Here is an 18,517-nt window from a genome sequence, read left to right on the forward strand (position 1 = left end):
CAGATGAGACTAAAGTACCACCCCTTACCAGTGTTCCAGATGTGAGGTTGAAAGTGAAAGCAGTCAACCTACCGTAATGGACTCGTTTGCTTCTGTCATTCTGTCAACAATGAAGTCAGAAACTACATCCTTCCCGAGTGCCACATATACAGATTTTTCTGGAGACAGCACTACTGTTTTCCCTGAAGTCTCAAGCATCATAACAACAACAGTGCTTTCAAGTGATACTTCAAAAGGTGCTTTTACTTCATCCTCATCTGTCTTCAGTACTCAGAAGCCAATATCAGTGTCATCTGGTACGGAAAAATCTGTCACCACAAGCAAGTTCGATGAATATTCATTAACACCAGAGGAAAGTTCTTTTTTGACATCAACAGAAGAGGGCTCAGGAGATCAGACGTCTGGAATGATCAGAAATCTCACTGCACTTCCCACAGCTTCCGCAAAGTTCACCACGGAGAAGGCAACAGCAACTCCAGCTGACGTTTACTCCAGTGCTCTCTCAGATCAGACAGAAAAGACTTCTGTTTCTCCTTTGACTGATAAGACAATGACCTATTCGGACACAACTCCAATGGATGTAGAACGTTCAAGTGATGACACCACAGATATATTGAATGCAACCTCTGTTTTCAGTGACGTATCTCCATCTGTATCCAGCACTGTGGAGTCAATACCACTATCACTTGCAGTAACACAACATGTTGATACAGATGAGACTAAAGTACCATCCCTTACCAGTGTTCCAGATGTCGAGGTTGAAAGTGAAAGCAGTCAACCTACCGTAATGGACTCGTTTGCTTCTGTCAGTCTGTCAACAATGAAGTCAGAAACTACATCCTTCCCGAGTGCCACAGATACAGATTTTTCTGGAGACAGCACTACTGTTTTCCCTGAAGTCTCAAGCATCATAACAACAACAGTGCTTTCAAGTGATACTTCAAAAGGTGCTTTTACTTCATCCTCATCTGTCTTCAGTACTCAGAAGCCAATATCAGTGTCATCTGGTACAGAAAAATCTGTCACCACAAGCAAGTTCGATGAATATTCATTAACACCAGAGGAAAGTTCTTTTTTGACATCAACAGAAGAGGGCTCAGGAGATCAGACGCCTGAAATGATCAGAAATCTCACTGCACTTCCCACAGCTTCCTCAATGTTCACCACGGAGACGTCAACAGCAACTCCAGCTGACGTTTACTCCAGTGCTCTCTCAGATCAGACAGAAAAGACTTCTGTTTCTCCTTTGACTGATAAGACAATGACCTATTCGGACACAACTCCAATGGATGTAGAACGTTCAAGTGATGACACCACAGATATATTGAATGCAACCTCTGTTTTCAGTGACGTATCTCCATCTGTATCCAGCACTGTGGAGTCAATACCGCTATCACTTGCAGTAACACAACATGTTGATACAGATGAGACTAAAGTACCATCCCTTACCAGTGTTCCAGATGTTGAGGTTGAAAGTGAAAGCAGTCAACCTACCGTAATGGACTCGTTTGCTTCTGTCAGTCTGTCAACAATGAAGTCAGAAACTACATCCTTCCCGAGTGCCACATATACAGATTTTTCTGGAGACAGCACTACTGTTTTCCCTGAAGACTCAAGCATCATAACAACAACAGTGCTTTCAAGTGATACTTCAAAAGGTGCTTTTACTTCATCCTCATCTGTCTTCAGTACTCAGAAGCCAATATCAGTGTCATCTGGTACAGAAAAATCTGTCACCACAAGCAAGTTCGATGAATATTCATTAACACCAGAGGAAAGTTCTTTTTTGACATCAACAGAAGAGGGCTCAGGAGATCAGACGCCTGAAATGATCAGAAATCTCACTGCACTTCCCACAGCTTCCTCAATGTTCACCACGGAGACGTCAACAGCAACTCCAGCTGACGTTTACTCCAGTGCTCTCTCAGATCAGACAGAAAAGACTTCTGTTTCTCCTTTGACTGATAAGACAATGACCTATTCGGACACAACTCCAATGGATGTAGAACGTTCAAGTGATGACACCACAGATATATTGAATGCAACCTCTGTTTTCAGTGACGTATCTCCATCTGTATCCAGCACTGTGGAGTCAATACCGCTATCACTTGCAGTAACACAACATGTTGATACAGATGAGACTAAAGTACCATCCCTTACCAGTGTTCCAGATGTTGAGGTTGAAAGTGAAAGCAGTCAACCTACCGTAATGGACTCGTTTGCTTCTGTCAGTCTGTCAACAATGAAGTCAGAAACTACATCCTTCCCGAGTGCCACATATACAGATTTTTCTGGAGACAGCACTACTGTTTTCCCTGAAGACTCAAGCATCATAACAACAACAGTGCTTTCAAGTGATACTTCAAAAGGTGCTTTTACTTCATCCTCATCTGTCTTCAGTACTCAGAAGCCAATATCAGTGTCATCTGGTACAGAAAAATCTGTCACCACAAGCAAGTTAGATGAATATTCATTAACACCAGAGGAAAGTTCTTTTTTGACATCAACAGAAGAGGGCTCAGGAGATCAGACGCCTGAAATGATCAGAAATCTCACTGCACTTCCCACAGCTTCCTCAATGTTCACCACGGAGACGTCAACAGCAACTCCAGCTGACGTTTACTCCAGTGCTCTCTCAGATCAGACAGAAAAGACTTCTGTTTCTCCTTTGACTGATAAGACAATGACCTATTCGGACACAACTCCAATGGATGTAGAACGTTCAAGTGATGACACCACAGATATATTGAATGCAACCTCTGTTTTCAGTGACGTATCTCCATCTGTATCCAGCACTGTGGAGTCAATACCGCTATCACTTGCAGTAACACAACATGTTGATACAGATGAGACTAAAGTACCATCCCTTACCAGTGTTCCAGATGTTGAGGTTGAAAGTGAAAGCAGTCAACCTACCGTAATGGACTCGTTTGCTTCTGTCAGTCTGTCAACAATGAAGTCAGAAACTACATCCTTCCCGAGTGCCACATATACAGATTTTTCTGGAGACAGCACTACTGTTTTCCCTGAAGTACTCAAGCATCATAACAACAACAGTGCTTTCAAGTGATACTTCAAAAGGTGCTTTTACTTCATCCTCATCTGTCTTCAGTACTCAGAAGCCAATATCAGTGTCATCTGGTACAGAAAAATCTGTCACCACAAGCAAGTTCGATGAATATTCATTAACACCAGAGGAAAGTTCTTTTTTGACATCAACAGAAGAGGGCTCAGGAGATCAGACGCCTGAAATGATCAGAAATCTCACTGCACTTCCCACAGCTTCCTCAATGTTCACCACGGAGACGTCAACAGCAACTCCAGCTGACGTTTACTCCAGTGCTCTCTCAGATCAGACAGAAAAGACTTCTGTTTCTCCTTTGACTGATAAGACAATGACCTATTCGGACACAACTCCAATGGATGTAGAACGTTCAAGTGATGACACCACAGATATATTGAATGCAACCTCTGTTTTCAGTGACGTATCTCCATCTGTATCCAGCACTGTGGAGTCAATACCGCTATCACTTGCAGTAACACAACATGTTGATACAGATGAGACTAAAGTACCATCCCTTACCAGTGTTCCAGATGTTGAGGTTGAAAGTGAAAGCAGTCAACCTACCGTAATGGACTCGTTTGCTTCTGTCAGTCTGTCAACAATGAAGTCAGAAACTACATCCTTCCCGAGTGCCACATATACAGATTTTTCTGGAGACAGCACTACTGTTTTCCCTGAAGTACTCAAGCATCATAACAACAACAGTGCTTTCAAGTGATACTTCAAAAGGTGCTTTTACTTCATCCTCATCTGTCTTCAGTACTCAGAAGCCAATATCAGTGTCATCTGGTACAGAAAAATCTGTCACCACAAGCAAGTTAGATGAATATTCATTAACACCAGAGGAAAGTTCTTTTTTGACATCAACAGAAGAGGGCTCAGGAGATCAGACGCCTGAAATGATCAGAAATCTCACTGCACTTCCCACAGCTTCCTCAATGTTCACCACGGAGACGTCAACAGCAACTCCAGCTGACGTTTACTCCAGTGCTCTCTCAGATCAGACAGAAAAGACTTCTGTTTCTCCTTTGACTGATAAGACAATGACCTATTCGGACACAACTCCAATGGATGTAGAACGTTCAAGTGATGACACCACAGATATATTGAATGCAACCTCTGTTTTCAGTGACGTATCTCCATCTGTATCCAGCACTGTGGAGTCAATACCGCTATCACTTGCAGTAACACAACATGTTGATACAGATGAGACTAAAGTACCATCCCTTACCAGTGTTCCAGATGTTGAGGTTGAAAGTGAAAGCAGTCAACCTACCGTAATGGACTCGTTTGCTTCTGTCAGTCTGTCAACAATGAAGTCAGAAACTACATCCTTCCCGAGTGCCACATATACAGATTTTTCTGGAGACAGCACTACTGTTTTCCCTGAAGACTCAAGCATCATAACAACAACAGTGCTTTCAAGTGATACTTCAAAAGGTGCTTTTACTTCATCCTCATCTGTCTTCAGTACTCAGAAGCCAATATCAGTGTCATCTGGTACGGAAAAATCTGTCACCACAAGCAAGTTAGATGAATATTCATTAACACCAGAGGAAAGTTCTTTTTTGACATCAACAGAAGAGGGCTCAGGAGATCAGACGCCTGAAATGATCAGAAATCTCACTGCACTTCCCACAGCTTCCTCAATGTTCACCACGGAGAAGTCAACAGCAACTCCAGCTGACGTTTACTCCAGTGCTCTCTCAGATCAGACAGAAAAGACTTCTGTTTCTCCTTTGACTGATAAGACAATGACCTATTCGGACACAACTCCAATGGATGTAGAACGTTCAAGTGATGACACCACAGATATATTGAATGCAACCTCTGTTTTCAGTGACGTATCTCCATCTGTATCCAGCACTGTGGAGTCAATACCGCTATCACTTGCAGTAACACAACATGTTGATACAGATGAGACTAAAGTACCATCCCTTACCAGTGTTCCAGATGTTGAGGTTGAAAGTGAAAGCAGTCAACCTACCGTAATGGACTCGTTTACTTCTGTCAGTCTGTCAACAATGAAGTCAGAAACTACATCCTTCCCGAGTGCCACATATACAGATTTTTCTGGAGACAGCACTACTGTTTTCCCTGAAGACTCAAGCATCATAACAACAACAGTGCTTTCAAGTGATACTTCAAAAGGTGCTTTTACTTCATCCTCATCTGTCTTCAGTACTCAGAAGCCAATATCAGTGTCATCTGGTACAGAAAAATCTGTCACCACAAGCAAGTTCGATGAATATTCATTAACACCAGAGGAAAGTTCTTTTTTGACATCAACAGAAGAGGGCTCAGGAGATCAGACGCCTGAAATGATCAGAAATCTCACTGCACTTCCCACAGCTTCCTCAATGTTCACCACGGAGACGTCAACAGCAACTCCAGCTGACGTTTACTCCAGTGCTCTCTCAGATCAGACAGAAAAGACTTCTGTTTCTCCTTTGACTGATAAGACAATGACCTATTCGGACACAACTCCAATGGATGTAGAACGTTCAAGTGATGACACCACAGATATATTGAATGCAACCTCTGTTTTCAGTGACGTATCTCCATCTGTATCCAGCACTGTGGAGTCAATACCGCTATCACTTGCAGTAACACAACATGTTGATACAGATGAGACTAAAGTACCATCCCTTACCAGTGTTCCAGATGTTGAGGTTGAAAGTGAAAGCAGTCAACCTACCGTAATGGACTCGTTTGCTTCTGTCAGTCTGTCAACAATGAAGTCAGAAACTACATCCTTCCCGAGTGCCACATATACAGATTTTTCTGGAGACAGCACTACTGTTTTCCCTGAAGACTCAAGCATCATAACAACAACAGTGCTTTCAAGTGATACTTCAAAAGGTGCTTTTACTTCATCCTCATCTGTCTTCAGTACTCAGAAGCCAATATCAGTGTCATCTGGTACAGAAAAATCTGTCACCACAAGCAAGTTCGATGAATATTCATTAACACCAGAGGAAAGTTCTTTTTTGACATCAACAGAAGAGGGCTCAGGAGATCAGACGCCTGAAATGATCAGAAATCTCACTGCACTTCCCACAGCTTCCTCAATGTTCACCACGGAGACGTCAACAGCAACTCCAGCTGACGTTTACTCCAGTGCTCTCTCAGATCAGACAGAAAAGACTTCTGTTTCTCCTTTGACTGATAAGACAATGACCTATTCGGACACAACTCCAATGGATGTAGAACGTTCAAGTGATGACACCACAGATATATTGAATGCAACCTCTGTTTTCAGTGACGTATCTCCATCTGTATCCAGCACTGTGGAGTCAATACCGCTATCACTTGCAGTAACACAACATGTTGATACAGATGAGACTAAAGTACCATCCCTTACCAGTGTTCCAGATGTTGAGGTTGAAAGTGAAAGCAGTCAACCTACCGTAATGGACTCGTTTGCTTCTGTCATTCTGTCAACAATGAAGTCAGAAACTACATCCTTCCCGAGTGCCACATATACAGATTTTTCTGGAGACAGCACTACTGTTTTCCCTGAAGTCTCAAGCATCATAACAACAACAGTGCTTTCAAGTGATACTTCAAAAGGTGCTTTTACTTCATCCTCATCTGTCTTCAGTACTCAGAAGCCAATATCAGTGTCATCTGGTACAGAAAAATCTGTCACCACAAGCAAGTTCGATGAATATTCATTAACACCAGAGGAAAGTTCTTTTTTGACATCAACAGAAGAGGGCTCAGGAGATCAGACGCCTGAAATGATCAGAAATCTCACTGCACTTCCCACAGCTTCCTCAATGTTCACCACGGAGACGTCAACAGCAACTCCAGCTGACGTTTACTCCAGTGCTCTCTCAGATCAGACAGAAAAGACTTCTGTTTCTCCTTTGACTGATAAGACAATGACCTATTCGGACACAACTCCAATGGATGTAGAACGTTCAAGTGATGACACCACAGATATATTGAATGCAACCTCTGTTTTCAGTGACGTATCTCCATCTGTATCCAGCACTGTGGAGTCAATACCGCTATCACTTGCAGTAACACAACATGTTGATACAGATGAGACTAAAGTACCATCCCTTACCAGTGTTCCAGATGTTGAGGTTGAAAGTGAAAGCAGTCAACCTACCGTAATGGACTCGTTTGCTTCTGTCAGTCCGTCAACAATGAAGTCAGAAACTACATCCTTCCCGAGTGCCACAGATGCAGATTTTTCTGGAGACAGCACTACTGTTTTCCCTGAAGTCTCAAGCATCATAACAACAACAGTGCTTTCAAGTGATACTTCAAAAGGTGCTTTTACTTCATCCTCATCTGTCTTCAGTACTCAGAAGCCAATATCAGTGTCATCTGGTACGGAAAAATCTGTCACCACAAGCAAGTTAGATGAATATTCATTAACACCAGAGGAAAGTTCTTTTTTGACATCAACAGAAGAGGGCTCAGGAGATCAGACGCCTGAAATGATCAGAAATCTCACTGCACTTCCCACAGCTTCCTCAATGTTCACCACGGAGAAGTCAACAGCAACTCCAGCTGACGTTTACTCCAGTGCTCTCTCAGATCAGACAGAAAAGACTTCTGTTTCTCCTTTGACTGATAAGACAATGACCTATTCGGACACAACTCCAATGGATGTAGAACGTTCAAGTGATGACACCACAGATATATTGAATGCAACCTCTGTTTTCAGTGACGTATCTCCATCTGTATCCAGCACTGTGGAGTCAATACCGCTATCACTTGCAGTAACACAACATGTTGATACAGATGCGATGTACTCTGGAACAGACAAATACTATACCACAATTGCAAGAGATGAAACTAACTCCTTTACTGAAGAGTGGAGCTCACATGATGAGATAACTCATCTACCGGCCTTTGTCAATGCAGTTCCTCCATCTTTTTCATCGCTCAGCACAATGGCACCAACAGCAAGTCCAGTCGCAGAACTTGAGATTCCATTAATTAGTCACCCAGAGAAAACCTTGCTTTCCCCCTTTACTGATAACACAGTGTTATCTCCTGAACCCTTTACATTAACTGACCAAACTGTAGACATGTTTACGTTATCTTCTTCCTCAGATACAACTTCAACTGAAACAACAGAGATGTTAACAACAAGGAACACTGTTGCTTTTGACTTCATGACTACGACATCAACATCAGCACTATCAACTACTTTCAGTGATTCTCAAAGAACACACACATCCTTTACAGCAACAGTTGAAAACCTGAAAACTTTGACTCACAGTACAATGATTTCACCTCATGAGTTCATGACTGTGGAGTCTACAGATGCTCCTCTGTTTTCTGCCACTACTCAGTTTGAGTCAGAAGCAGGTCATTTTCCCGACCCAGACTTCTCAGGAGATTACACATCAACATACACAGATGAAACAGCACCTGAACAGTCCTCTGTGGAATCAGCAACCCTAGCAGTAACAACATTTAGTCCATCAAACACACCTGTATTCACTGGGGAAGAGCATTCAAGTGATAGAGAATTTACAACTGCTACATCTAGTCCCTATACACTCAAAACGTTTCGGCCAATGGCAATACCCAGTATTACCCCAATGTTGACCTCTGCCTACAATGACATGGACAACTCTGGCAGCTTCCCTCAAGACTTTGATTTGGAATCAAGTCAAGATGGATCTGGTGAAGGGATATTAATTGAAACTGCTACAACACCATACAAGGAATTTAAAGTGCAAACAGATGAGACAGAAACAGATGAGACTCAGAGCACATCTGACATGGTCAGTGTTGCATTTTCACCTCAGTCTAGTACACAGGTAACCAAAGAATTTATATCACCAACTCAATCTCCAAGCATGACGAGCCCTGAGATTTACACTTCTGATCAGGGCAGTGGAGTCACCGATCAAGATGAGTGGTCAGGTGATGACTCAAGTGGGTCATCCTCCACAAGAGTACCTGAAAGGGAGAGTTCTGGAGTTTTGGATAGTACAATTTCCTCAGCGGTTATAAGTTCAGTGTTTCCAGAAGATAGTGACCCAGGTGGCCACACCACTGACGTGCTTATTACAGTAAAAGACACAGGATTATCAGTTCTACCCACAACCAAACCAAGAATAATAGGAGCAACTCATGAAAGTACATCTGTTACTAGCACAGAGAGTACAGGCCATTCCATTTTCAGCACAGAGAAACCAACAAGCACAGCAAAAAGACTTAATGAAAGTGGAACAGCTGATGTTCCAAAATATACTGCACCTGCAGCTTCTCTCTACACCACAGAGAAGTCATACACATCAACAGAATATGCAATCACAAGTAAAAAATCAACACCAAAACCAGATTTTACTTTGACAGAGGTAGAGAGTTCTGGCAACCAAACCACTGTGAAGTTCACCCTAAAGCCTTCAGTGATGGAGACTGCCACATTTTCAGAAACAGCAGGTGAAACCAAGGGTTTTGCTACAGTAACACCAACCTCTGATAACAGGGTTTTCTCACAGGAAAGTAAAATTACTCCAGCAACAGATCATCCCCTTTCAAGCACTGAGAAAGATGAGGTTGCTGTGGCTGAACACACAACAGAATCCCCCTCTACAGCCCTGCCCTCCCATACAACTGATGCCCTAATATATAATCACACTGTTGTTGATTTCAGCACAGAAAGCTTGAGCAGTGAGCATAAACAAGATGAATTTACATCAACATCTGCCCCAGTTCCCACTGTTATATATCACAGCGTTACAGATCAACAAGTTGAGATTATTACTCCCGACAGGAGCCAAGCCAAGACTCGACTAACTGAACAAACACCGACCATAGTTCTGCATGCATCCAAACCATCAACCAGCACATCTATCATATTCATCGAGGATACACAACAGGAAGATAAACTGTTCTCTGGAGTTACAGATAGTATGAGAGAAGACAGCTACAGTACAGAGCTTATTACCAAAGATGATACAATCACTGATGCAGATACGATGTCTGTGGTTCCCTCTTCTTCATTTTATCCAACTATTCTGACAGAGGAAGCTGGGGGTGTCACAGCAATTACAATAACTCAAAAGCTGGAAGTTATAGAAGAACCAGAGGGTTCAGGGACTGTTGGTGACACATTTTTGAGTCCTACACCAACCTCAGCCAGTGATACATCATCAGCCTCAACATCTTCTGAATACTTGTCCACTTCAGAATCGTCACCTGTGAAAGATGTTTCTTCGGAAGAAACATCAAGTGAAGTAAATGTCACAAGGTTGGCGCAGGCCACACAAGATACTTCCGTGTCCACTCAGTCAAGCTCTGGAGAAATCTATGATGTTACAACAACACACAAAGTTTTCTCATTTGAGACTACCAAACCAATTTCTGATCAATTCCAAGGAGACACTACTGAGATTTCCACTTCCTCATCTTTTTCTTCTCAAATGTTAATGGAAACAGCAGACTCTACCTCTGTCACTTTAGTGACTAGTGAAGATTATGTGGTCACCACAGTTAAAAAAGAAAAATATATGACAGCATCACCTGTAATTCTAACAGCTACAAGTCACAGCATAACTGATAAAACCTTAAGTTCATCCGTTTTCACACAAACCACTAAACCTTCAGTCACTGTCACACCAGTCTCCACTAAACCTGGAACAATGAAATCCACCAGTAAAACATCTGATGACGACTCTTCAGGTGACTCTGATGACTTTGCACGAGAAAGCTCAGAGAAACCTTCAGCATCATCTTTGGAAAGTTGGATGACTGAAAAAACATCTACACCCTCTTCACTGTTTAGTACTGAGCAAGCCAGGTCTGAGATCATGCCTACTCCCCACACTGGCATCTCTTCTGAGAAAAATGTGCCAGCCACAGTGAGCCCAGTGTTGTCTAGTGAGAAGTTAAGCACTGCTATGGTTGTAACTGCCCAGACTGCAGTAACAGTCACAACATTGAAAGGGGAAATTTCAAGTAGTTCAGACAGTGACATCCAGAAAACATCTCCTCATGCTATTATAACTTCATCTCATATGGGGACAGGAGCGGAGCCTGTTGGAGTAGAATCTACAACTCCAAAACCTCCAAGTGAAGAAGAAGAAGAAACTATAGCTACTGACACAAGATCTCCTGCAGTGTCAAGCGCTGTAGATGCATCACTAGAGATCTCAGGTGAAGCAACTTATTCATTTTCATTTGAAACAAAAAGGACTCCATCCTCAGGTGTGTCCTCAGTTTCTACCACTGAGACTGAAGGGTTGGTTTTCACTTCAGAAATTACTGACCAGTCACCCAAAATGATAACAGAACCTGCCCTTACCATTCTTGCTTCTACCACTGAGAAGCCAGCTGTAGTATCGACTGAGAGAGACACCTCAACTGATGAAGACAGTTCACGTTATGCCAAGACACCAGTGAAGAGTGAAGAGAGGTTTATATCAACAGGAACAAGTATTATTATTTCTACAGCAGGTTCAAGTGAAATGGGATTGAACACCTTTGGGTCTGACTCTGTCACTCCTAGTTTGTCGATCGTTAAGAAGACTATGATTTCTAGCACTTTATCCACTCAGCCGGCAAGCTCCCAAACAGATGAGTCAGAATCATTTGAACAAACCTCAGGTCAGACATCCCATGAGGTCTTCAGCACTGCAGCCCATGCAACACAGCCCCCTGCTGTGACCAGATCTATTGAGTCATTGAATACATCAACTTCCTTTGAGTCAGAACCAAAGGAGTCACAAAATGCAGCTATAACAAGCACAGCTATCTCAGAGACAACAGTAATGATCACCACAATACCCACTTCAAATGTCCCCTCAACACCATCACAGCCAGATGTTGTCATTCAGTTGGACTCAACTCTTTCTCCTCTACAACCACTGACAACTCCCATGGAATTATTTGAACAAGCCAAGTCAGAAATTACACTTACACACCGCCCCAACCCTGGTCTTTCTCATGATATATCACTGACCACAACTCGCCCTGTATTTGCTAATCATGTCACAAGCCAGACTGCAGTATCAACAGTTGCACCTGCTTTTGTTTCTGAAGACGGCCGTGTTTCGATAGCAGATGGGACAGTTGAACCAGCTGTTGATCAAGTCTCAAGTGGTGCAACGACTCACCTCAGTCTAACTGATCCACAAGCAGATTATGAAGCACTAAATCCTTATGTGGTGGCAGCAGATCCCCTGTACAACCAAACACTAGAAAATGATACAGTGTTAATTTCTACACCACCATCTGTTGCTCAAACACCTGACTCAAAGGTAATAGCAGAAGCTATCATGGTTACGGCATCAACCACGATCAGTGGAAAATCAGTCTCTACCTTCCAAGAAAACAGCATGACTACAGCAAGTGTTGTTAAGTTGGGTGATGATGAGGTTCAGAGTGTCACCTCTGAGCTCTTATCACCAACATCTAAGTCACCTTCTGTCCCTAATGATAAGGCTGAAAGTGGCTCTGTAAGTTCTGGGATTTCATCCCCCAGCTTTGATGATGTATCTGATGAACTGATGACTACAAAGGCACCAAAGATCATCAGTATAGAACAGGCTCTATCTCCAGATGAAATCAAGAAAGTATTTAAGGTAAATGCTACAGAAGCTTCAAAGAAGGAAGGTGTTGATGTCACGTTTGGGAAAGGTGACATAGGTGTCTCTCCTTACACTGAAATACCAACCAGCACTCAATTCAAGACAGTATCACCAGCCCAGGTGCAAAATCAGCTAGGTACAATTGCATCAACCACACCATCAACCTTTTCTGAGCAAGACCAGAAACAGGACAGTGACATGACTGCACCACCATCAGTTATTGAAGGAAAACCACCAATAAAAGAGGAGGAAACAACCACACCGCCTAATAGAGGATTTGATCTGGGACACACTGTTGTTGGCGAGACTATGGAGATTTCTGGTAAGTTTCCTTCTAAGTTGGCACTGAAATAGAGCAAAAAAATGAATACTCCAATAAACTTCTGTTTAATTCGACTTTTATTTTACTTTGCCATCAGGAATTGACTCATGCACAGAGGATGTTTGTCTAAATGGAGGCTCTTGCTTGAGGATTGGCAGCACCTATACCTGTCACTGTGCTCCTGGTTTCAGTGGTCATCAATGTGAAATAGGTAGGACAATTCTTGCAAAGCTCACATGAAGCATTGCTAAAAGAACGTAATATTTCTGGGACTACAAGTTGTTTTGCTCATCTGCTCCTATTGATTATGTCTGTTTCTTATGAAGATATTGATGAGTGTGAATCAAACCCTTGCCGCAATGGAGGCACTTGTGTCGATGGCTTTGCTTCTTTCACATGTGTGTGTCTCCCAAGCTATGCTGGGCTGTTTTGTGAAGAGGGTAAGTTTGGAATTAATTTAACAATTTTTCTCTCTAGATTCTTTCTTATTATCATTTTTCCCATTAATAAAACTCATCGGTTATTTCGGGGCTGGTCTCAATTATCCAAATTGAGCTAGTGCTAAGCACATATAAGAGAGAAACAAAATGTTAACATTATAGCCTCTTATATTTGACTATGTATTTAGACATTTAACATATTACTCAGTTGAGTGAACCACAAAAATGTTTAGACACGCCACATTAAATATAATCATACTGTTTGCATACAGCTGATCGACGTCTCGTCCTCAGGCGTCAGCTGACTAATCAACAACATCTTTATTTCATCACCACAGCTTTTTTTTACTGTCTCTTTTTGGTGTCTCGTTGTAGCTAACATACTTCAAAACCCCTTGAATTCCCAAAGATTTCAGTTTCTTAGTATTTAAAGATATGGCCTGTTGTCATCAAGTTGAATCCAGTCAGAGTAAATGCATGCTAGATCTCAAATCACTATATTTCCATCTAAGACAACTTTACTGGACTAGAAAATACAATGAAGTCTCTGAGTTCTTGCTTAAAAAAGTTTATCTGGACAAGGGAGTTTTGGAATATTTAAGAAAAAATTATTTTACTGTTACCAGTTGAACCATATATTTACACCAAGTGTGCTGAAACCAGGGCAATATGTGCCTTGGGTGATGTCTCTTGACCAGTGTCTACACCCTAAATTTTGTTAGTCACTCAACAGTGAATCCCACCCAGATATTTTACTCAGACACAGCTGCTGTCTGACTAAGTTTTGCCAAAAAAAAAAAAAAAAACTTGATGTGGAACTTAAAGAAAGATTATACCTATGTTTTTGTGTATTAGACTTCCAAGGCTGAATTAAGTTGAGGGGATGGATAAACGGACTCTATACTAAAGTGTATAAGTTTAGAAATACATGCCATTAACAGAGTAAAGCTTCAGAGTTTGAAATAAATCTGATCTGTTTATGGCTGAACTAATACATTAGTTTATCACATTTCTGATTTATGCAGAATCACATACACCAACAGAAGGTCTGATGGATCAGTTTGCTCCTGTGTGAGGCCTAGATTAGATAATGCCATAAATGTCAGTTTGTGAGACTGATACATGGATTGAATTAAGAGCTAAAGTCTATTCCTCAGTTTATTTCATGTCTGTTGATCTGTTGCACATCTCTTTCTGTTTTCTGTATACCTCATTCTCTGTCACTCTGTCTTCTATCAGATACAGAAACATGTGACTACGGCTGGCATAAGTTTCAAGGCCACTGCTACAAGTACTTCCCTCAGAGGAAAAACTGGGACACAGCAGAGAGAGAGTGCCGCATCAACGGGGCTCATCTCACAAGCATCCTGTCCCATGAGGAGCAACAATATGTCAACCGTAAGTTCACGACAGGTGTAAATAATTAACAATACTTTTGATAAATGTGATAAAGATGATACTTAATAAAAAAAAAAACCTAATTAATGGGAAATTTTCTCTCATAAAGCCAACTCAAGAACAAATACGTGTTTGGGTAGAGACTATGCAAGATAAGGGTTCGAGCAATGAAAACGTCCACGTTATCTTCGGCTTTCGCCTGCACTTTCTCTGACTTACCAGTCCTAAAATGGAAATAGGCTAACTGAGGAATGTAACTGGTTGTGTTTTACTTGGCAGGTCTTGGACAGGACTACCAGTGGATCGGCCTGAATGATAAGATGTATGACAACGACTTCCGCTGGACCGATGGTTGCCCTATGGTAAGACAGGATGCTTTCTTACATATTATCGACTCAACAAACATGGCACCGGAGCAGTGTAAATATGCGCAATGCTGTTGACAGATTTAGTCATTTAGGGAGGGTCTTTCCTTTCTGGGAGTCGCATTGGCGTTCTCATGACGCATTCTCCACCGCCTCATGTCGCTACACCCCGGTGACCGCTGTGGTAATAAATCTGATGGAGAACATGGTGTATTTCATTTTAACTCCTTTTAATGAGTATGAGCTCTGTGTAGAAAAACAAATAGCTTCCACAAAGCAAAAATAAATCAATTAATTAAAAGTTAGAGTTAATATTTGCTATAGTCCTTCTAGCTGCTGACCACTAAACAGAAAAGAAACTAAATAAAATATATAGTGTGCTTAAGATTTGCACACACTGACATTCTTGCTTCAAAGATGCCCTTCCAGACCCAGAGAAAGGCAGGAAGCATTGAGCCAGTCTGGGGGGTTAAAAGATAAGCACAGGCCTGGAGCCTGTTTCACTGCTGAAAGAATGAGGGGTGATGAAGGTGTGAGTGACACAGCGGAGAGGGGACTTTGTCAGGCGTAGACAGGTATGTTTCCTCTTTATCCCCCACACTCATGAGCAGGCCCAACCAACAGGCAACCACCCAGGGAAAAAGGCCACCAAAGCAGGCAGACACACAGATGGACAGCACCTGTGCTCAGCTGTAGAATGAGTAAAAAAAAAAAAAATACACTGGATTGAGGGTGCCCAGGGGGTCTGTGTGGGTGGTCACCTCCAGTGGACTTAAATGTAATAAATAAGACTGATTTTAAATAACTGTGAACTATTTACAACGGCAAAAGAAAAGACCAGTGATTAAATAATTACTATAGAGAATTGAAACACACAGGCTGGAAAATCTTCGGATGTGTGTTTAGGTGTGGGTGATCAAAGTTTGTTTGAATGTTCTGAGGAGGATGCAGACCTGCTGAGGAGTTGATGGGTCAGCCATTTGTTAACCTGAAGCAAGCTGAGCAGGAAGTCAGAGCATGTTTGTTAACCATAATGAGAGAGCAGCGGAGCCTCAAGGCATGATTGGTGGGGTGAGGGGGGTGGGGGTCTGTCACAGCTTTGAAGAAAGCTTTTGAACCTAGAATGTGCTGAAAGACTGCAGGTAGCACCGATGCCAGCTCGAATGCCTCGCAGCATTGCAGCTGTGTGTATGCTGTATTAATGTATGAACGTGCTGTGCTGTTGTGGAATTTTGTTCCTGGAGATGTACAATCGTAACGCTTGACATGTCAGCTAATGATGAAAAGACATCACATACTAATGGTTGTCCGTTATCCCAAAATTCTGTAGTGTGAAAGACACATTAGTTGTTACACGGGATACCAGTCATGCCAAGTATGCGATACTGAATCAGGGGTGTAGACTGCACTGACTATAAAATCCAAGCTACTCTTATTTTTGTGTAAATAGTAGGTTACTGTGACATTTACAGCAGGATAATGCAGATGGCTCTTCTCTGGACAAAGTTTATGAGCCCATTTTATAAACCTTTTGTTTTTGCCTTTTGAGTCTTGTTTGCTCAGAATTGGCCTACATAAAGATACACTTTCTCCCTCTTGTGGACAGTAATTAGAATTGCAATGATGAAAAGGAAAAGGAAAAGGAAAAGGATTTTGGCCTCACTTTTTTCTAGCGAGATATGTAGCAGGCACAGTATTTGTAGTGATTTGGTAACCTTTACCGTACAAGTGCCTATTGGTATACACATTGCCCTAACAAGCAAAAAATGCTCAGTTCGATCTTGGGAGGAGACGCTATTCCCTTTTGGCTTGTGTCAGGAAGGAAATTTGGTATAAAAATCTGCCAAATCAAATATGAAGAGCTACTGCTGCAGTGACCCTTCAACAGGAGTGTCTATAGATAATGTCTGTAAATAGTGTCTATTTTACTAATAAAAAAGCAAAGCTGTTAGGCTTAGAATGTAGTTTAATAACAGTAATGTTTTACTCTGTTGTCTGCTCTTATTTTAGCAATATGAAAACTGGAGGCCCAACCAGCCTGACAGCTTCTTCTCTGCTGGCGAGGACTGTGTGGTGATGATATGGCATGAGGATGGTCAGTGGAATGATGTTCCTTGCAACTACCACCTCACTTTCACCTGCAAGAAGGGCACAGGTAAAAAACAAACAAACAAAAAAATCCACTTTTTAAAATTTTCTTAAGGTAAAAATGCAAACCCATAGTTCCTGTAAAATTCCTTATCAAATGCCTTTGTCTCGTCTGGTTTACAGTGGCCTGTAGTCAGCCTCCTGTGGTAGAGAATGCACGTTCCTTTGGGAAGACTCGTGAACGGTATGAGATCAACTCGCTGGTGAGGTACCAGTGCCGTATAGGCTTTATTCAGAGACATGTCCCAACTATCCGTTGTCGTGGGAATGGACGATGGGATATCCCGAAAATCAGCTGCATGAACCGTAAGTACACAAACTGTTGCTCTCAATAGAGAGACAGTACACAGATATGTATGGAGTGCCAAAAGTGCCAAGACTGAAAAATATATATATATAACATTTAGTATGTTATTTATTCATTTAATATTTTCATGCTTGCATTTATTTATATGTTGTTACTTGTTTGCAATTTGTCCCAGCCCTGAATATTTATCATATTTTCTTAATACATTGGCATTTAACTGCCCTCAGATGCCTATTATGAGCAACCCTTATTTCTGAAGTGCATGGTTTTTGAATTTTCAAAATTTGTCATTAAATGTTTTCTTGTTGTCCAACGTTATCTTTATGGGTGAAAGAGTTAATGCTTAATTAATTCGTAATTTGCTTTAAAACAGCTGTGGTTATGTTCTAAATAAATACTTTTCGTTTCGAGTTTTCATTGGCTAAAATATATTTTCCTGATCAGCCAACAACAAAATTTGACCTTCATTGTAATATTGAAGCACAGAGAACAACATATATTTTTGTGCATTTAATAAGATATAAACCTATTTACTGAGTTTGGTACTCAGCATTTATCCAATGTGTAAGATTTTGACAAATAATTATAGTTTGAGAGCTAAAATGTGATTTTTTTTCCCCCCAACAGCCTCAAGCTATCAGAGGACCTTTATCAGAAGGCATCAGCACAATAGTCTCTACAGCATCCACAACTTCAATAACTGGCAAGATGAGTCCTTCCACTTTCGTCATCAGCTCCGACCAGGAAGGAGACACAAAATAGAACATAAGTGGAAATAACACAGCACACCTGAGACGAGAGCACGTGCCAGATGCTTGTTTGAAAAGAACAAAAAAAAAAAAGCACATGAGAAAACTTATCAAAGAAAAAAACAACAACCTGCAGTTTTTGCCAATGGAATCTT

At 41.6% G+C, this 18,517-nt stretch overlaps 1 protein-coding gene across 2 annotated transcripts in view; it reads left to right on the forward strand.

Annotated features, from left to right (window-relative positions):
- Positions 1-18,497, forward strand: part of LOC120725950 (versican core protein-like) — a 26,736-nt gene extending 8,239 nt beyond the window's left edge. The window contains exons 1-8 of one of the 2 annotated variants that reach the window (XM_040019074.1): positions 3,770-12,955; positions 13,053-13,166; positions 13,282-13,395; positions 14,635-14,793; positions 15,073-15,155; positions 17,169-17,313; positions 17,430-17,612; positions 18,241-18,485. In XM_040019074.1, coding sequence (XP_039875008.1) covers positions 3,964-12,955; positions 13,053-13,166; positions 13,282-13,395; positions 14,635-14,793; positions 15,073-15,155; positions 17,169-17,313; positions 17,430-17,612; positions 18,241-18,392 — 9,942 coding nt within the window. In that variant the 5' untranslated portion in view covers positions 3,770-3,963 and the 3' untranslated portion in view covers positions 18,393-18,485. Of the gene's footprint in view, positions 1-3,769; positions 12,956-13,052; positions 13,167-13,281; positions 13,396-14,634; positions 14,794-15,072; positions 15,156-17,168; positions 17,314-17,429; positions 17,613-18,240 lie in introns of those variants that run through there. The other variant, XM_040019075.1, reaches the window with a different exon arrangement.
- Positions 18,498-18,517: the final 20 nt, after the last annotated feature.

This window comes from Simochromis diagramma, unplaced genomic scaffold (assembly GCF_900408965.1).
Source record: "Simochromis diagramma unplaced genomic scaffold, fSimDia1.1 OVJJ01000822.1, whole genome shotgun sequence".
Taxonomy (NCBI): domain Eukaryota; kingdom Metazoa; phylum Chordata; class Actinopteri; order Cichliformes; family Cichlidae; genus Simochromis; species Simochromis diagramma.